We start from the raw sequence: 21,567 nt of genomic DNA on the forward strand, positions 1-21,567 counted from the left end.
TGGGTCCTCACTTTGGATAAGAAATATATCCAAGAAATAAACCTAAACACATTCCCCTGTCAAATTAGAATCTCCATGCACTACTCTCTGGTAGAATCATTGTTGGTCCTAATTTGTCTCTTTTTCAAAAAAAAATCTTAATTGCAGGAAGCAGAAGAATGTTCTATTGGATAAATCCAAACTTGATCCTCAGTTGTTTGAATGACATTTACTGCTCCTGATCATAACAATCCTCGATACACCTGATCCCTTTCTGTCTAGGATCCTGTTGCCCAGTGCCATGGATATTAAAGTGTTCTGAGACAAGGGCATATTGGGAGACAACCCCACCTTTAATCCATTACATTGATGTATTTTTTTCCATGTTTGGCATACATGTTTTAAATATGGGGTTATCTGTCTTTTTTGGAAATTAATTTGGTGTTCAATTTATATATAAACTTTTCTGTTATCCTTTCCCCTATTACTTGTAGTCTAGTTTGTGCCTGGGGTTAGGGGGAGGGCTCCCTCAAACAGTGAGGTGATAAAACTCGCATGGGGCATCCAATAATATTTCTTGAAATCTGGAAGTTTTAGCCCCCTAATTTATAGTCCCATATCGACTTTTCCATGGAGACTCTAGCCATCTTCCCACTCCACAAAAAGCTTCTGACATGTCCATTGAGCATTCTGAAGAAGCACTGGGGCAACGGAATGGGCAGCATTTGGAAAAAGTTGCAGTCTTGGCATCACCATCATTCTTGTACAATTCACTCTGCCCACTAATGTTATGGGCAGAGCTCTTCAACTAACTAAGTCCTCCTCAATCTTCCGGAGCAAAAGAAGATCATTTAACTTGTATACATTGCATAAGTCTTTGTCCCCTCTTATCCCCAGGTATCTATTGCCTTCCTGTGCCACTTAAATTGGCTTCCATCTTGGTAGGGTCTATAATCCCCTTTAGTCAAAGACATAGTCTCACTTTTGTCCAAATTTACTTTATATCCTGAGACCTTCCCATAATCCTCCAGTATGGCCAATGGCTCTCCGGAGGCCATCAAAAGTTCTTAACATTTCATCTGCTAATAGATTGATTTTGTGTTCCATCTTGCCTACCTTGAACCCCTTTATGTCTGGATCCCATCGAATGGTTTCCACCAGTGGCTCAATGGGCAATATAAATAGACCTGGCGACAAAGGGCAATCCTGCCTAGTAGATCTATTTAGTGGGAACACCAGAGACATCTACTCATTTGTGATAATTTTTGCCTGGGTTTTATGATATAATGTCCTCACCCAATTTATAAATGTTTGTCCCTGTCCAAATTTCTCCAGTATCTTGAAGAGGAAATCCAATTCCACTCTGTCGAAGACCCTCTCAGCATCCAGAGATACAGCCACCCCCAGGTCCACCCTGACTGCGCCAGATGTATTATATTAAGCAATCTAGCTATGTTATCTGCAGTTTGCCTTTTTTTGAAGAATTCCAGCCTGATCCAGATTCATCAATTTCAGCAAATGTTTTGCAAACCTATTGGCCAACGCTTTTGCTATAATTTTATAATATGTATTCAATAGTGATATAGGCCTGTTGGAGGCGGACTTCAATGGATCCCTATTTTTTTCCGGGATAATCGTGATAATTGCTGTTGAAAAAGACTCCAGGAGGGTATATGTTTCCGCTCCCTGATCCACCACCTTCATAAGAAGGGGAATTAAAAGGTTCTTAAATTCTTTATAAAATTCGGGGAACTCATCCTCTCCTGGGGATTTACTCACCTGTAAATACTCAGGAGTCAGTCTCTTCTTTTGAGAAGGGAGCATGCAGGCTCTCTCTCTTCCTGATCCAAATTTGACAATTCTATTGCATTCAAGAAATTGTCTATTTTAGCAGGGTTCTCCTAATTCTGATTTATGTAGTTCTTTATAGAATTTACTAAATGTATAATTTATTTCTTTTGTTTTGTGCAAAATCTTACCTTACCCCATTTGAATAACATTAATTGTCCTCAAGCCCTCTTCCACCCTCTCCTGCCAGGACAAAACTTTGAATCTTTTCCCCCAGCTCAGAACACTGTTGCCTTGATCTTAGAATCAAACTTTCCATTTTGTGTTTGCAACATATTACGTTTGAGCCTTTTATTCACTAAATCCCTGTACTTGTCTTCAGAACCCAATCTTTAATATTCTTTTCCATTTGAGCTATGTCCTGTTCCAAATTATTAATTTCCTTCATGCACCTCTTTTTTAAATCCCTGTAGTGTATCTAATTATGTGGCTCCTTAAATAAGATTTCAATGTGTCCCAATTTAAAAAAAAAAATTGTCAGTAGAGGGGTAATTTATCTCACAGAACAGTTCTGAGTTCAAACCCAGCTACAACATTCTGGCTGTCCCAACAACAATTAATTGTAGCTTGCTTATCTGGCATTATAATGGACAAAGTCTGGGGCAAATGGTCTGAGAGCAGCTATTCCTTGTACTCGGACTCCACTACCCTACCTTCTGACTGGGCTGATGCCAAGAAAAAAAATCATTCTAGTGTAGGAATCGTATTGCTTTGAGTAGAAGGAATAAATTTCAGCCTTCTCCAAGCATCTAAGATTTAGGTCTTCCAATGATGGCTGATTTATCCATGACTAGATCCAGACAAAAATTGAAATCCCTTCCAATCAATATATTCTCACTCCCTTCAGGTACTTTCAAAAATGTCTCCTGTATAAATTTTTCATCATTGAAATGCAGGGCATATATATTCATAAGTGTCCAGGACTCTGAGTATATTTGACAGTACATCATTATGAACTTCCCTGCTGGGTAAACAACCACCCTCTAGACTGAAATTGAAACATTCTTTCCTATCAAGATTGACACTTCCCTTGCTCTGGAATTAAAGGAGTACATTGCCACCTGCCCCACCCACCTCCTCTTCAATTTGGCATATCCCTGGCTTTTAAGGTGGATTTCTTGCAAGAACAGTACATCACTCTGAAGCTTCTTAAGGTGTGCCAAGATTCTTTTTCTTTTACTCTCCCCATTTATCACATTGATGTTAAAACTTATAAAACTTAATTGATTTATCCATTACCCCAGTGTCTCTCCATCCTCCTCTCCCCTTCCTCCTTGTGCTTCCATACTTGCCTTCTGTTCCTTTTGCTTTGCCTCAACACTCTGCACAGATACCCGTGTGTAAAACAAAACCGAAACAAACTAACAAAACCAATAATTCTAAAAAATGCATAAAAAGTCCAAAGATAATCCTTTCCCCAAAACAAACTAAAAAGACTAAAACCCACAACCCTGAAATGATGAAAAGTACCACATATCCCCCCCCACATCCCTCCCTTCTGCCTCGCCCACCCATTCTGCCATCCACACCTTATAACTGGTGCCATTTGTCCCCTTGTCAAGAGTGCCTGACGACCTCCCCATTCACCTCCTGTTCTGTCCCTTCTCTCCCTATCTGTGCTCCCATTATCCCCTTTTTAAATCAACTTTAACAATGAATATAACTGTAGGGCACATAAACAGTATAACTGTATATCATACAACAATATAACCTGTATGCAATCCCACAATCCATATAATCATCCCCAATCATAGTTACTGCAAAGATATCCTCTTTTACACATATTCCATCTTTTATTTGTCATCTTTTATTTTTGTTACTAATATTTATGAAGCTGAGAGGTTTGAAACATTATTGCTGTAGGGTTAGGAATACTTTTGCAGGCTGCTTCAGCTTTAAAGACTCAGTGAATCTTGGGTTCCGTGAAAGACCAATTTTTCAAAATGAAATAAAAAACGGTGTCAATTTGGGCAATTAAAATAGGATTTAATTATTTTCAGCATCTGTGATTGAAGGTTTTAGCATTTTTTTTGTTTGGAAACTTGTATTTTCATCAAGAATTGCCTTTCATAAAACAATCATGTGAATTAAATCATGACCTAAAATGTCTTGTCACTGAATTTTGTTTGGGGCTGCATGGTTGGCGTAGTGCCTTTACAGCACCAGCAATCGGGACTGGCGTTCAAATCCTGCGCTGTCTGTAAGGAGTTTGCACGTTGTCTCCGTGGGTTTTCCCCAGAGGCTCTGGTTTCCTCCCACCATTCAAAACGTACTGGGGGTATAGGTTAATTAAATTAAATTGGGTGGCATGGACTCCTGGGCCAAAATGGCCTGTTGTATGTCTAAATTTTAAAGTTAAAATTTAAATTTAATATAAAATTTAATTTAAAAGATACAAGTTGAGATTATTTAATAGTTTTAATTATTGAGCCTTTACATTTAATTGATTGAAATATTGCATAGAATGCCTAGCAAAGTTTTGCTGTTCTTTAAAATCTTTGGTATTTTCAAATGGAATGTCATTGATTTTGATTTTTTGCAACAGAGATGATTTTCCACAAAGCAAATGATTTGGGTTATCCAACGTTTTTTTAAATTTCATCATTGCAAACTCTTCTGATGTGAAGAAAGATTTATTTTTAAAAAAATATATATACTGTACTATAATCTCCTAGCCATAGCAGGATAGCCATAAAGAAGTGAGGTGGGTAATTAATTACAAATCATTTTTAATTTGTAACAAAAAAAAACTGAAACTCTAGAATGACGCAGAATGTCAGCCAACATAGAGAGACCCAGTCAATCTTCTGTTTCAATAAGCCTTCATTAGAACCAGAAAAGTGAGAAAACCAGTGTTTCAAATTGCAGAAAGGGGTAGAGGTGTAGAGATTACCTTTTTTTAAACTGGGCAGACCAAAAGAAGCAAATCAATAAATGATAATCCAGAGTATATTATTATTTCAATTTGAGGAGTTTCATTCCTAGATAACCATCATGATTTTTGCTTAATGTGACCCCTTGACAAAAATTGTTATTTATTTTACGAGCAACATTTTATTATGCAGCTCTTATTATCTTGGTTAAGTTCCATAAGGGTGCATTTTCAGCAACTGAAACTTCCATAAAGAAAGGGTACACTGTACATTATATAAAGAGAGGGCAAAAAAGGTGGATACCTGAAGTCATTCATTTTGATGTCAAGTCTTGAGTGCTGCAGTGTTCCCAGATGGAAGATTAGATGATGTTTCCCAAACTAGCTTTGGGCAATGTTCCAACAATGTAGGAGGCACATATGGAAAATTATTGATAGGTGACTGGAAGTTCAGGGTCACCTTTACTGATTAAATGGAGCTAGTCTGCAAAGTTGTCACCTGATTTGCATTTGATTTCTCCAAGAGATCACACCTTGAGCACGGTATGCAATGCACTAGATCATAAGAGAGACAAGTAAATTGCAGCTTCACCTCTGAAGACTGTTTTGGGTCCTGGGATGCTCAGAGGGGAGATGTACAGGGTCGGCAATTGCATAAAAAAGTGCCTTGAAAAGTAATGGTTGGAGGAAATTAATGGAGAGTCAAAAGAAGTTGCCCTTCAGAATGGTATCTTTCAATACCAGTACATTTTGAGATACTTTCTATTTTCCGTAATCTTGGCTTCTCCCTCATCCCGTGGTTGACATGCTTCCCAATTTTCATCATGTCTTTTTACTGCAAATGCTCGTCCTTTTTCCTCTGAGCCCAAACAAGGCTAGTGTTGTTTGATGTGGTTTTCTGGCCCACCAATTTCCACAGTTAACATTGTCCATAGATTTTGCATCTTCAATGGATTGAACTGCCAATCACTTCTTCCCCTCTCCTCCTCTTCCCTTTCACTATTCCAGGGCTCTCTCATTCACTTATCCATCTCCTTCCACCACTTCTTGTAGCCCATTCCTATGCAGTCGCAGGGGATACAAGGAGGGACCTAAGCAGCCCTTGTGTTAGGCTTCAATTCTCCTCTGCATTGGGAGGCGGAAAAAAAATCAATGCAGATCAGTGTTCTGCAAAGCATTTATCCACCATTCTACTTGCCAAGCTTCCTGTAGCTTTAATTCTATATCATATACCCTCTCTAGCCTCTTACATTATTGCAGAGTAAGGTCAAAGAACAGCACCTGGTCTTGTATATGGGCATGCTGTAACTGTTCAACAGTTTTATCTAGCCATCTTTTTTTTCCCCATCCAAATTACATTTTGTTTCCTTTTTTTCCTCCATCTCCAATTGCCATTGTCAAGGTAACCACTAGTGTAAACAGTGTCAGATCACAGATATCCCTCAGTTCTCTCTGTATTTGCACTGTTCCTTTCCAAATTCTGGTAGTGTTGGTGACCTGAAAATTGAATCTAGCGCTCTCCATAGATTTTGCTAGACCTGCTGTTTGCTTTTAGCATTTTTGGTTTTGCTTTACAGCATCCAATCCAGTTATTAGTGCATATTTTTATTCCTTGCCAGGTTCTTGTATTGTGCGTGATGCTACTGGGAACCTGACTGATGTGATTGCTCCTGGAACAGTGAATAACTGCACTACTGCAGCCTGTAAATTGGGTTTCAATTTCTCCTCCTGTGCCACAAATAAATGCGCTTATGGTCTAATGAATAACTTTCAGGTGAGAAGCTGAATCATCTTATTTTGTCACTTAATCCTCAATTTGCAAGAAATTGCATTTGACTAATATGTTAGTAGTTCTTTTAAATATTTTAAGTACTGATGGATGAATTGGAATCAGATATTCATTATTTGCATCAAGTTCGAGATGCATCAGACTGCATTTGGTAGGAATATTTTCTTGCTTGAGTTTTGAGCTAGGGCTTAATTTTTTTTTGAAAAGAAGCTGCTGACCTTCAAGCATAAATGGGATATGTGCCCTCCAACAGAAGAGTTGTCTCTGAAAGGATGTTCTAGGACCTTTAATTGAACAAAATTGTTTTTCTATTTAGAAATGGGTCAGTTATCATGCGGCATGAGACAGAACATCAAAGGAACAGAAGTGGGTTATAATGCTCGTTAGTTGTTCTTTAAAAGTGAAGCCCATTTCATGTTTAAATTCTCATTTGCCCACACCTCAATGAGTTCTGCACTCTTCTTCCGTTGGCTCTGTCTCCATGCCTACATCTACAACCAGGATTGTCCTCCCCCACTACAGACCTCTTCTTCCTCCTGGACATCTCGCCTGCTCTGGACCTTAAAATTTCCAATTGTCTCAACTTCACCATTTCCATCACTCATTCTGATTTCACCCCTTCAGAATGCCTTGCCCTCCACTTCTCCACACTAATCCTAATCTCCCCATCAGACAGGGTGGTGGTGTTGTGGTCTGGTGCACTGACCTCTATCTGGTCGAAACCAGATGATAACTCTGACATCTCCTCTAATTTTCCCCTCCAACAGAACCCCACCAAGCTCATCAAATTACCATTTCCTGCACTATCTCTGAACTCATTACTTCTAATCCTCACCCTTCCATGGCCTCCAGCCTCATTGTTTCCCAACCCCTCATTGCCCAATTCTACCTTCTACCCAAGATCTGCAAACATAATTGTCCTGATAGGCCCATTATTTCCATGTGTTCATGCCACTCCAAATGGGTATCCATTTACCTCTAACCACCACCCCCCCCACTGTCCTGTCCCTCCCCACCTACATCCACAGTACTTCACATACCCTCATTCACTTTAACATCTTTCAGTTCCCTGAACTTGACCCTCCCCCATCTTCACAATGGTCATCCAATCACTATACCCCACCATCTCCCATTCCAAAGACCTCAAAGCTTTTCATTTCTTCACTGACAACACATCCAACTAGCCCCCCTCCATCACCACCTCCTCCGGCTGTCAGAACTTGTCCTCGCCCTCAATAAATTCTCTTTTAATTCCTGTCTTTCTCCAAGTGAAAGGTTAGCCATGGGTCCCGCCTACACCTGCCATCTTGTTGGCTACGAGGAGCAATCCATCCTACAACATTGCACAGGCAAGGCTCCTCGACTCTCCCTCCTTTTCATTAAAGACTCCTTTGTTGCTTCCTCATGTACCTATGATGAGCTTGTTGACTTTATCGACTTTGCTGCCAACTTCCACCACAACCTAAAATTCACTTGGTCCTTCTCCATAAAGCAACGTTCTCCCCTTACTCGATCTCTCGACAGACATCTTCTACAAGCCCATCAACTCCCGCAGTTCTCTCAACTACACTGCTATTACATATGCTCCCAGGACCAGGTCTTCCATGCGAGATTATCCAAGATGTCCTTCAAAAAGCATAGCTTCATTTCTACTACCATCAATTCAGACCTCACCTGCATGTCCTCTATTACCCACACAAATGCTAGCCATTAATGTGAATAGGTTTTGCTAACCAAGTAGTAGTAGTTCAATATTTCCCACTCCTGCTCAGCTGCAAAAACAATGTTTCCAGATAAACACATTTAGCAATTATTTTAATAATTGCCTCTTGGGGAATCAAATGAAGTCAGAAAACAATCTGCAAGTTTTAATGTTGATTCAAAAAAAATTAAGATACTAACTACTTTAAGCCGAGGGCACATCACATGAGCTTTTTTTCTCTTTTTATTAAAGATAGCACTCATTTTGAAGATAAATTATTGCTGCTGGAGTGATACGAAAAAAGGAGGTTTAATTCTGCCTTTTCTGCCTTGATGTCTCGTGGATTTGAGATTGTTGTTCAGAATCTGTTATCAGTTTGGGGATTTGAGTGTGATGGCAGATTGCTTTAACTAACACAAAGTGGTCTTTTACACCAGAAACATGGCTTGGCATCATCTGGCAGTTGGAAGTATTTAGATTTAAATTTGAGCTAAATACACATCAAACAGTCTACAGAGACTCTGCATTAAGGTTCAGAGTACAGTAGCAGTGCCAATCTCTTTAAAATCTTTTGTAAAGGAGACATTGAATTGTTTACCCTGGAGGATTTAATTCAAGGGTTTGCTTGGTCCTGATCTCACTTCAATACTTAATCAAGTAGAAGGAGTCACGTGATAGAGTAGTGGCTGGTCGAGTGGAACCAGCCCTCTCTAGAGAAAAGAAAAAAAAAGTTTGGAAAAAAAAAACAGAGCTCAATAAACATAAAATACAGGAAGAGAAAGATAAAGTTACAGAGAAGGGACAGAAGATGGCACCCAAAAGAGAAAAAGTAAGAATAACAGAGAAAAGGGAAGAAGGAAAATCAGAATAACAGAAAAGGGAAGAAGGAAAATCACTGGAGAAGAAAAAAAGGCCTTACCTGCATGTCTGAGCTGAGAGCCACCATGGAGAGGAGCGGCTGATCTCTGATGTTGGTGAGTGCCCAGAGGACCGGTGTCTTCCCAACCGGCGGACTTCAAAAAAGAGGTGCGCAACTGTGCATGCGCGAAGAGTTGCGCAGTGCGCAAGTAAAAGGTTAATGCCGGCAGGAGGGGGACTCAGCAGCGGCTCGGCCCAGCAGCGGCTCGGCCCAGCAGCGGCTCGGCCCAGCAGCGGCTCGGCCCAGCAGCGGCTCGGCCCAGCAGCGGCTCGGCCCAGCAGCGGCTCGGCCCAGCAGCGGCTCGGCCCAGCAGCGGCTCGGCCCAGCAGCGGCTCGGCCCAGCAGCGGCTCGGCCCAGCAGCGGCTCGGCCCAGCAGCGGCTCGGCCCAGCAGCGGCTCGGCCCAGCAGCGGCTCGGCCCAGCAGCGGCTCGGCCCAGCAGCGGCTCGGCCCAGCAGCGGCTCGGCCCAGCAGCGGCTCGGCCCAGCAGCGGCTCGGCCCAGCAGCGGCTCGGCCCAGCAGCGGCTCGGCCCAGCAGCGGCTCGGCCCAGCAGCGGCTCGGCCCAGCAGCGGCTCGGCCCAGCAGCGGCTCGGCCCAGCAGCGGCTCGGCCCAGCAGCGGCTCGGCCCAGCAGCGGCTCGGCCCAGCAGCGGCTCGGCCCAGCAGCGGCTCGGCCCAGCAGCGGCTCGGCCCAGCAGCGGCTCGGCCCAGCAGCGGCTCGGCCCAGCAGCGGCTCGGCCCAGCAGCGGCTCGGCCCAGCAGCGGCTCGGCCCAGCAGCGGCTCGGCCCAGCAGCGGCTCGGCCCAGCAGCGGCTCGGCCCAGCAGCGGCTCGGCCCAGCAGCGGCTCGGCCCAGCAGCGGCTCGGCCCAGCAGCGGCTCGGCCCAGCAGCGGCTCGGCCCAGCAGCGGCTCGGCCCAGCAGCGGCTCGGCCCAGCAGCGGCTCGGCCCAGCAGCGGCTCGGCCCAGCAGCGGCTCGGCCCAGCAGCGGCTCGGCCCAGCAGCGGCTCGGCCCAGCAGCGGCTCGGCCCAGCAGCGGCTCGGCCCAGCAGCGGCTCGGCCCAGCAGCGGCTCGGCCCAGCAGCGGCTCGGCCCAGCAGCGGCTCGGCCCAGCAGCGGCTCGGCCCAGCAGCGGCTCGGCCCAGCAGCGGCTCGGCCCAGCAGCGGCTCGGCCCAGCAGCGGCTCGGCCCAGCAGCGGCTCGGCCCAGCAGCGGCTCGGCCCAGCAGCGGCTCGGCCCAGCAGCGGCTCGGCCCAGCAGCGGCTCGGCCCAGCAGCGGCTCGGCCCAGCAGCGGCTCGGCCCAGCAGCGGCTCGGCCCAGCAGCGGCTCGGCCCAGCAGCGGCTCGGCCCAGCAGCGGCTCGGCCCAGCAGCGGCTCGGCCCAGCAGCGGCTCGGCCCAGCAGCGGCTCGGCCCAGCAGCGGCTCGGCCCAGCAGCGGCTCGGCCCAGCAGCGGCTCGGCCCAGCAGCGGCTCGGCCCAGCAGCGGCTCGGCCCAGCAGCGGCTCGGCCCAGCAGCGGCTCGGCCCAGCAGCGGCTCGGCCCAGCAGCGGCTCGGCCCAGCAGCGGCTCGGCCCAGCAGCGGCTCGGCCCAGCAGCGGCTCGGCCCAGCAGCGGCTCGGCCCAGCAGCGGCTCGGCCCAGCAGCGGCTCGGCCCAGCAGCGGCTCGGCCCAGCAGCGGCTCGGCCCAGCAGCGGCTCGGCCCAGCAGCGGCTCGGCCCAGCAGCGGCTCGGCCCAGCAGCGGCTCGGCCCAGCAGCGGCTCGGCCCAGCAGCGGCTCGGCCCAGCAGCGGCTCGGCCCAGCAGCGGCTCGGCCCAGCAGCGGCTCGGCCCAGCAGCGGCTCGGCCCAGCAGCGGCTCGGCCCAGCAGCGGCTCGGCCCAGCAGCGGCTCGGCCCAGCAGCGGCTCGGCCCAGCAGCGGCTCGGCCCAGCAGCGGCTCGTCAGAGAAGGATAAAGATACACAGACATAGATACAGACACAGAAGAAGAGGAGGAAGAAGACCAAGAATTTCAAAGGAAAGGAGGTAAAACAGAAGGACAAAATTTAGATAAAGCCTTTGTTGAAGAACAAATGAGGTCATTAAAAGAATGGCTATCATTAGAAGTTAGTTAAATCAAAAGAAAAATGAAAAGAGCTGAAGACAGAATGCAAAGCTTAGAGTTGGTCATGACTGAAATAGGGAAAAGAGTAGAAAATGTGGAGGATCGAGAAGCTGCTGTAGAAATGGAGATAAATGATTTAAGAGGGAAGGAAGAGAGCGAAGAAAAAAAATAGAGACACAAGATTTATTGTGACAAAAAATTGACATATTGGAAAACTACAGTAGACGAAACAACATAAAAATAGTGGACTTAAAAGAAGGCAAAGAAGGGTCAGAAATGAAGGAATTTATAAAAGGATGGATCCCGAAGGTGCTGGGAACAATAGATTCACATGAAGAAATAGAAATCGAAAGGATGCATAGAGCACTAGTACCGAAATTGCCACTACATCAAAAACCTTCTCCTTAGTAATAGTGACCACGTTCACTTCTGCCCCCTCGAGTTGCGAAGGAACAAAGAAGATGGTTCAGTTTTTGAGATGGTAAACTACATTTGTTGGCAATGATGCATGGTATCAAAACAGACTCAAAAGAGAAAAAGTAAGAATAACAGAGAAGGGAAGAAGGAAAATCACTGGAGAAGAAAAAAGGCCTTAACTGCATGTATGATACCAACTGATGTTTTGAAGATGACAGAAAATGCAATGGAAATGTAAAAGTAAGGATTATGACAGAATTAACCCAGGGTATTGTCTCTTTTATGCATCGGAAACTGCCAAAATGTTTGGCCTGGAAGTCAGCCTGAAGAAAACTGAGGTCCTCCATCAGCCAGCTCCCCACCATGACTACCAGCCCCCCCACATCTCCATCGGGCACGCAAAACTCAAAACGGTCAACCAGTTTACCTATCTCGGCTGCACCATTTCATCAGATGCAAGGATCGACAATGAGATAGACAACAGACTCGCCAAGGCAAATAGCGCCTTTGGAAGACTACACAAAAGAGTCTGGAAAAACAACCAACTGAAAAACCTCACAAAGATAAGCGTATACAGAGCCGTTGTCATACCTACACTCCTGTTCGGCTCCGAATCATGGGTCCTCTACCGGCATCACCTACGGCTCCTAGAACGCTTCCACCAGCGTTGTCTCCGCTCCATCCTCAACATCCATTGGAGCGCTTTCATCCCTAACTTCGAAGTACTCGAGATGGCAGAGGTCGACAGCATCGAGTCCACGCTGCTGAAGATCCATCTGCGTTGGGTGGGTCACATCTCCAGAATGGAGGACCATTGCCTTCCCAAGATCGTGTTATATGGCGTGCTCTCCACTGGCCACCGTGACAGAGGTGCACCAAAGAAAAGATTCAAGGACTGCCTAAAGAAATCTCTTGGTGCCTGCCACGTTGACCACCGCCAGTGGGCTGATATCACCTCAAACCGTGCATCTTGGCGCTTCACAGTTTGGCGGGCAGCAACCTCCTTTGAAGAAGACTGCAGAGCCCACCTCACTGACAAAAGGCAAAGGAGGAAAAACCCAACCCCAACCAACCAATTTTCCCCTGCAGCCGCTGCAACCGTGTCTGCCTGTCCCGCATCGGACTTGTCAGCCACAAACGAGCCTGCAGCTGACGTGGACTTTTACCCCCTCCATAAATCTTCGTCCGCGAAGCCAAGCCAAAGAAGAGGAGCATCTGGAACTAGTTGGTGCCAATTTAAGACTTGGAAGATGTGGGATTTTTTTTTTCCCGAAGATCATGAACTTACTTTCTAAAAATTGTAGTTTTAAGGATGGGTAAATAGTCTCTTTGAGAGCAGAGGTGAAATTGTCCCACAAGTAGATGGGAATAGGGAGTGGAGATTGCAGTCAGAGCATGTATGATCTTCTTAAATGGCAGAGCATGCTTGAGGGGCAGAGTGATGTAATCCTGCTTCTAATTTGTGTTTGTAATTCACCCACTTTGAGAATTGGAAACCAGAATTAATAATTTTGTGGTACTCCAGGTATATACAAAATTTGGAAAAGTAAATCTTTCAAAACTGAGATTCTTCTACTTGGCTGGCTCTAGGACATTACTTCTTAAAGCTAACTGGAAAATGGTCATGGCCACATAATACATGAAATATGTACCAGTATATTTGCACTACCAGGGTGGTTTGTTTTGAAGTTGTGATATCTCCAGGATTACATGTACCTAATGGCAAGTCACCAATCTGACAACCTGCCCATATTCTGGATATAAAACAGATGGGTCTTAGGATATTCGCACTATTTTTTTCAAAAAGAACATGTATCCATCTTGCACACCAACTTTGCTTTTATTAGATTCATTAAATTCAGATGTGTTTTCAGTACAAATTATGATTTTCTGCTATTTTAAATTCTCAACCACCCTACTTGCTGGAAAATGATATTGTTTAACATCCCTTCATTTCCTTTTGGACTTATTAGTTTTGGGAAAAAAAAATGGATGTGTTTTGGTGTTAACACTCTCAGTTAAACCAGAAGTTACCTACTTGGTAGGGAATTTAGAATTGCTAAAGATATTTATGTAAACCATCTAAATTGAGGTTAAGTAACAGTTGTAATCAAACTTACTCTGCCCCAAATTGATTTGGTGCTTTATGGCACCACATTGAAGCATGCAAATCCTACATCTTGATAAAATCTGATATGTGACCTGTTTCAGGGTTCTGTTTTTTCCCCCCTCCTCTCTGTTATTGGTAGATGAACCTGTTTTGTGTATGTGCTATATCTTGAATTTGCTTCATTTTACTGTGGGCTTTCTTTCTAGCTATTAACATCTGGTCCCAACAATAATTTGTCTAAGATTATGGTTGGTTCAAAGGAAATATTTTTAAATATCCTTAGATTGTGGCTGATGCTTTTGGACCTTCCAAAGTGTCCTGTGAAAGAGGGGCTGGAGGATCAGTCCATGTAAATAACTCCTAATGCTGCTGAGTAGAGCTTCAAGATTTTTGATCCAAGTATATGAAGGAATAAAGATTTGTATGGTGGAGATGACTTGGTGATTTGTTAACCCATGCAAACACATTTTGGCAAGTTGCTGTTGTGCATTGCAGTGAAGACCACTCATTGCAGCCATGATATGTTATTGTAAGAGAGATTTTTAAATAATGTGTCACCCAAGAAAATTGAAGAAGAGGGTGGAGAGCATTGCAACTGCATCCATTCAGGCAAAAGGCAAGTGTTCCATCACACTGCTAACTTGTCTTGTAGGTGTTAAATAAATTCTTGAGGAATTAGCAATTACCAAAGAACATCAAGTTTCCAAACTATGGTAGCTATTGTATTAATGTAGATGATAAAATGAAGTTTCTGGTCAGTGTTGTACCAAACTTGTCCCTTCCAAAACTAAAGATGAGGATAATGTGATTAGAAGTAATGGGTCGGTAATGATTATTATTTTCCAGTTTTGTTAGGACTCTTGATGGTATTCTGTGACTTAGAAGGCAGTGGATTCAAATTTCAACCAGAGATATGAGCACAAACCTTTCTTCTACCACATTTCGTTATCAAACTTTCTTGAGATGCTATTGTTGAATGGATATGCATGACATCATGTTATTTATTGATGATGATGATTTGGTGTTCAGACCAATTTTATTTCTTTAATCAATTTTATTGACTAGATAATCTGATTCTTTATTGGTGTTCATTTGCTTGTGGCAATGGATTGCTACATTTCCCAATTCATAAGTAACAACCTTTCAAGAAGTGTTCATTGTTGAGCAGTTTAGCATTCTCTTTTTTTCTGTTCTTGAATGTCATCCAGTCCTTTCAGCAGGTGAGTATGGAGTGAGCAGCATACATAATGGCCATAAATGCCAACCTATGTGTGTAATGTAGTAGCTGAGAGATGGTTTGACGGGGAACTCTAGTATTGACATCTTTGGAATGGGATGGTTAATCTAGTGGTCTCCATAATGTTTGGGACAAAGACACTTTTTTCCCCTTTATTTTCTCCTGTGCTCCACAGTTTTAAATTTGTAATCAAACAATTCTCATATGATAAGTTCACATTCCAGATTTTATTCAAGGTTATTTGTATGCATTTTGGTTTGACTATGTAGAAATTACAGCACTTTTTATACATAGTCTCCTAATTTCAGGGCACCATAATGTTTGGGACATTTGGCTTCGCAGATGTTTGTGATTACTCGGGTATGTTTAATTCCTTCAACGATGTGGGTCTAAGAGAGTTAGGCTATGATCACATGTAGTTGTCATTCGTCAACATGAGGACCAGAGTTGGCCAATAAAAGTTAAAGAAGCCATTATGATGCAAAAAAAGAATAAAACAGTAAGAGACATCACCAAAACCTTGGGATTATTGCTTGGGACATCATTAAAAAGAAAGAGCTCTAATTGATCAAGCTTATTTACTCTGGAAAGTTAAAGGTATAACATGCTTTTCGGATTTATTCTTGGATAACTCTTTCATGTCATTTGAACAATTATCCATGAAATATGATTTACCTCGATCTCATTTCTTTCGATATTTGCAGATTAGGAGTTTCTTAGTTTCGACTTTACCCTCTTTTCCCAATCGGGAGACTACGACTGTTTTAGAGGATATACTATATTCAAAATTCCCTCCAAAAGGTGTGATATCTAAATTATATAATATAATTACAAAAATAAATTCTGGGACTTTTGAAAAGTTTAAAAATGATTGGGAAAGAGAACTCAACCTTCATATTTCTAATGAAAATTGGAATAAAATTCTGCGACTGGTAAACTCTTCTTCTCTATGTGCAAAACATTCACTAATACAGTTTAAAGTTGTTCATAGAGCTCATATGTCTAAAGATAAACTCCATCGCTTTTATTCTCATATCGATCCTATATGTGATAAATGTCAATTGGAAATAGCTTCCCTTACACATATGTTTTGGTCCTGTCCCTCTTTACAGAATTATCGGAAGGAAATTTTTTCCATTATATCTACTGTTTTGAATATTGATTTACAACCACATCCCATTACTGCAATTTTTGGATTACCTATGATAGATTTGACTTATTTATCTCTTCCTGCGGATCATATGATTGCTTTTCTTACACTAATGGCTAGAAGATCTATACTATTAAATTGGAAAGAGGTAAATCCTCCCACTGTTTTCCAATGGTTTACCCAAACTATACTATGTTTAAATTTAGAGAAAATTAGAAACTCTGTCTATGAATCCCCTTCTAAGTTTGAGTTAACCTGGCGACCATTTATTCAATATTTTCATTTGTGGTGAGTTGATCTGGCTCTGTTTTCTTTCTATGATTATGTATGATAATTGGGTTGTAAGATGAGATCGGAGTGATCGGCTTGGTTTAGCTATATCTGTAGGTTTTTTTTAAAAGTTTTTTTTAATTCAGATTTGTTTTTTCTTCTTTTTTGGGTTTTTTTTTCTCTTTTTTCATATATTATTAATTATATCTTTTTTTAGAGATAGTTCACACCCTAAACTGATCAAAAAAAATTTTTTTATGATATTTTTATTCTGTAATATTATTGTTTAATATCTCTGTATTAATTCATTACTTACTATGTATTTTTTTTATATCTCTTTGAACTGTATGTGTTTATAAATTATAATAATAATAAAAAGATTGAAAAAGAAAGAGCATACTGGTATGCTCAGTAATTGCAAAGAGACTGGTCTTCCAAGGAAGACCTCCAATTTTGATGACGGAAGAATTCTCATCATAATAAAGAAGTCCTCAAACTGACAGATCAGAAACACTCTTCTAGAGGCAGATGTGGCTGTGCCAATGACTGCTGTCCACAGAAGACTTCATGAACAGAAATACAGAGGCTACACTGCTAACCTCTAGTTAGCCACAGAAGCAGGATGGCTAGATTACAGTTTGCCAAGAAGCATTTAAAACAACCTGCAGAATTTTAGAAAAGGGTCTTGTCGACAGATGCCCAAGATTGGCCTGTATCAGAGTGATGGCAAGTGCAAAGTGTGGAGGTGTAAAGGAACTGTCTTAAGATCCAAAGCATACCACCTTATCAGTGAAAAGTGGTGGTGGGGATGTTATGGCCTACATATTTGTAGCTGCTACAGGTACTGTCAAACTTATCTTCATTGATGATGTAACTGCTGATGGCAGTAAAAAAAAATGAATTCTGAGGTTTATAGAGGCATAAAGTTCAAGCAAATGCCTCCAAACTCATTGAATGCACTTGATCCTACAGCAAGACAATGATCCCAAGCATTCTGCCAAAGCAACAAAGGAGTTTTTCAAAGCTAAATACTGGAAAATTCTTGAATAGCTAAATCAGTCAACTGATCTAAATCCAATTGAGCATGCCTTCCATATGTTGAAAAGAAAACCTGAGAGGCAAGCCTCCAAAACAAGCAAGGGCTGAAGGTGGCTGCAGTCGAGGCCTGGCAAAGCATCACCAGAGAAGATACTCAGCTCTTGGTCATGTCTGTGAATCACAGGTTTCAAGCTGATATAGGCAACAAAGTACTAAACATGACTACTTTGATATGCATACCATTGCTATGTTCCAAATATTATGGTGCCCTTAAATGAGGGAACTATGTATAAAAAGTGATGTAATTTCTACATGGTCAAACCAAAATGTTCCCAAATAACTTTGAATAAAATCTGGATTGTGCACTTGATTCACTTTTGAATTGTTTGATAACAAATTTAAAACTGTGAAGAACAGGAGAAAATAAATGGAAAACATTGTATTTGTCCCCAACATTATGGAAGGCCCTGAAACTACCTTAATTTTGTACCATTTTACTTCTGGTTTGTATCAATTCCCATTTCCTTTGCCATATATAATTGGATACTCTCTGTTATGCAGTTCATCTTGCTCTACTTCTGGAATTTATCTTTCTGTTATTGAAGTATAGATTTTTATGCTTAGAGGTTCAATTGTATTAAAAGGCTCCTCTTTTGGGATGAATTATAAACATAACCATATAAGCATCATCTTAACACTTAATAAAATGTGTTGCAGTGCTATGAAGGATTTACAGTCATTTTTCAGGATCTGGCTGAAAATATGCAGTCTGTTTGAAATTAATCATAACACATTATAGTGGTTATTTTCAAACGATCTGCATATTTTCAGCCAGATCCTTAAAAGTTACAGCAAATCCTTTATACCACTGCAACATATTTTAAGTGTTAAGATGATGTATCCCAAAAGCTGAGCCTTTTAATACAATTGAACCTCCAAGAACAATAATCTATACTTAACCAAACCAAATTAACCAATACCTGTATAATGTGCTGTTGTCAGTTCTGCGCAATTGCTCAACAAAAGAAAGAATAAGACGCTCCTTCCACCTGATAGCCTACAGGTCACCCTTGGGCAAGGTTTAGTACCTGTTTAGCCTCCCAATCAGGGTCACGTGAAGCAATAGATTGCAGTTTGCAGATGGTGGATGGTTTTTACTAGCAGATTCTACAAATTGAAATTTATAGTTGTAAAATTAAAAACACTGGGCGGTTGAATCTGTGGATCAATGGCCTGGGTTACCCTTCCAGTATGGACACTGCAACTGAAGAAGGCAACGGGAAATCACTGCAGTGTTCTTCCCTTGTATAATCATGTACTCAACATCGACTATGGTCTCAGCTCAAAGAAGGAGACTTCACTGAAGGAGAACAGGGGAGACAACAACTATAATTTGGAGGGTCAGAGATTGTGATGGATGGAGAGACATGATTGCCCACACCAAACAGCAAGGCACCTGAAATAATTAATGTGTTATGAGGACAAAAAAATGACAAATAAGAGCAAAGACAAAACTTTTCTTTCAAACTAATATAAGTTTTCCAATGGTTTCAGTTTAAAAAAAATCTTTCTACAATGAAGGCTTTCATTGTGCTTCCATATTAAAAGTTGATGATAAATAAAATAGAAGTTTGAAAGGGTTTTTCAATCAAGGTTATCATGATAAAAGATGCTTTCATGTCATATCAATGTGCCAAGACTTAGATTGATGTTAAAAGGGCATGAGAAAGGTCCCTTAATCAAATATGATTGAAAGCTACCTACTGGTCACATTTTTAAGGGAATTGCTAATGCTGGTCACATTAGAAAGAGGTTTAATGTTGAAGGGTAGGACATGTTAACCTTCCCTGAGGTATTTACCATTGTTCATACCTGTGTGACTGCGTTTTGGTGCAGCTATACATTGTACTTGTGTTAATCACAATTATCTCATGGGTAAATGGGATTGCTCTGTGAACTTTTATAATGATGTTTAAATGACCTCCTGTGTCAAATGGAAATCTGGTGCATGCTTTGGAACAAGTATTGTGATCTTCTGGGTCAAAAAAATAGTATTTGCAAAATATATTGAAAAGCATGAAACAAGATCAGTCAAATTTATCAATACATCAAGTGATGTTGCATGTTTCATGTTAAGATGGCGTAGAATGCTGTAGCAGAGTGTAAAATTTGTTTAAATTGCACATTGAGTAATTTCCCATAAAATAGCAAGAGATGTTTAAGGCCAATGGCAATACAGAAAAATCATACTGTTGATCTTTAAACTCAAATGTCAAATTTCCTTAGTAAACATGGGAAGAAACTTGGGCTTCAAATCTTGGTGATTTTGTTAAAGTTAACCAAGGGAATGTACAACATGCTCTAAATTCTGAGAGTGGATTTTGCAGGCTAGTAAAATTCAAATTTAGGATGTTGTGATTGGCTTGTTTAATTCCATGTAAAAAATTATGATTTTTTTTATTATTGAAGAAGCAAATCAATGTTAAGAAAGTGAGGATAGAGAAATGAGGGCAAGGAATTTATGTGTAAATGTGAACTAAGGCAATTTTTAATGAATTTGATCATTGATCAAACCTATTGATCTGGGAGATTCCAACAATTTAGTTTATGGGCAACTATCTCAGATGCATCAAAACCTATGCTTAATTTTTCTTTCATTTTTTTTACTATGTGTGTGTCCATAGAACGCTACAGCACAGAAAACAGGTCATTCGGCCCTTCTGTGGTGACCACTATTTCTCTAGTTCCATTGACCTGCTCCCATTCCATAACCATCCAGACCTCTTCCATAGAAGATAGGAGCAGCAGTAGGTCATTCGACCCTTCGAGCCTGCTCCGCCATTCAACGAGATCATGGCTGATCTTAAAGTTCAATACCCCGTCCCCGCCTTCTCTCTGTAACCTTTAATACCCTTATGCTGAAGAAATAGATCTAATTCCCTCTTAAGTATATTTGATGAACCTGCCTCCACTGCCCTCTGTGGCAATGAATTCCACAGATTCACCACCCTCTGGGTCAAGAAATTCCTCCTCATCTCGGTCCTAAATGGTTTGCCTATTATGCTCAAACCATGGCCCCGGGTTCTGGATTTTCCCATCATTGGAAACATCCCATCTGCATCCATTCTGTCCAGTCCTGCCAGAATTTTATATGTCTCTGAGATCCCCTCTCAATCTTCTAAACTCCAGCGAGTACAATCCCAATTTGCGCAATCTTTCCTCATAAGTCATTCCTGCCATTCCAGGTATCAGCCTGGTGAATCGCCTCTGCACTCCCTGCATTGCAAGAACATCCTTCTTTAGATAAGGTGACCAAAACTGCACACAATACTCCAGGTGTGGTCTCACCAAGGCCCTGTACAGCTGCAGTAAGGTATCCTTGTTCCTATACTCAAACCCTCTTGATAGAAGGCCAACATACCATTTGCCTTTTTAACCGCCTGCTGTACCTGCATGCTCGCCTTCAGAGACTGATGTACAAGTACCGCTAGGTCTCTCTGCACTTCTCCATCTCTTAATCTATTGCCATTCAAATAGTAATCTGCCCTCCAGTTTGTATTACCAACGTGGATAACCTCACATTTATCCACATTGTAGTGCATTTACCATGTATCTGCCCAGTCCCTCAATTTATCCAAATCACACTGGAGCTTCCTGACCCCCTCTTCTGTGCACACAATCCCATCTACATATCTATCCAATTTATTCGTAGAACTCAAGATTAAGCCCACATTCACCACATCAGATGGCAGCTCATTCCACACTCCAACCACTCTGAAGAACTTTCCCTTAATGTTCCCCCTAAACCTTTCCCCTTTCAGCTTAAAGCTATGACCTCTCATTTTTATCTCGCTCAATCTAAGTAGAAAAAGCCTACTCTCATTCACTCTGTCTAAACCTCTCAATCTAACCTCTATCAAATCTTCCCTCATTCTGCTTTGCTCCAAGAATTAAAGTCCTAGCCTGTTTAGTCTTTCCCTATAAACTCGAAAGCTGACAACATCCTAGTAAATCTTCTCTGCGCTCTTTCTATTTTATTGATAATGTTCCTGTAGTTAGGATAACAGAACTGCACACAATATTCCAAATTTGGCCTCACCAATGTCTTAAACAACTTCAACATAACTTCCTAACTCC

At 42.1% G+C, this 21,567-nt stretch overlaps 1 protein-coding gene across 2 annotated transcripts in view; it reads left to right on the forward strand.

Annotated features, from left to right (window-relative positions):
* Nucleotides 1-21,567, forward strand: part of slc12a2 (solute carrier family 12 member 2) — a 171,157-nt gene that overhangs the window by 94,204 nt on the left and 55,386 nt on the right. For both annotated transcript variants that reach the window (XM_069927966.1, XM_069927957.1), the window contains exon 10: nt 6,319-6,473. In XM_069927966.1, the coding sequence (XP_069784067.1) occupies nt 6,319-6,473 (155 nt within the window). The remainder of the gene's footprint in view (nt 1-6,318; nt 6,474-21,567) is intronic.

The sequence above is a fragment of the Narcine bancroftii genome, chromosome 1 (assembly GCF_036971445.1).
Source record: "Narcine bancroftii isolate sNarBan1 chromosome 1, sNarBan1.hap1, whole genome shotgun sequence".
NCBI classification, from domain to species: domain Eukaryota; kingdom Metazoa; phylum Chordata; class Chondrichthyes; order Torpediniformes; family Narcinidae; genus Narcine; species Narcine bancroftii.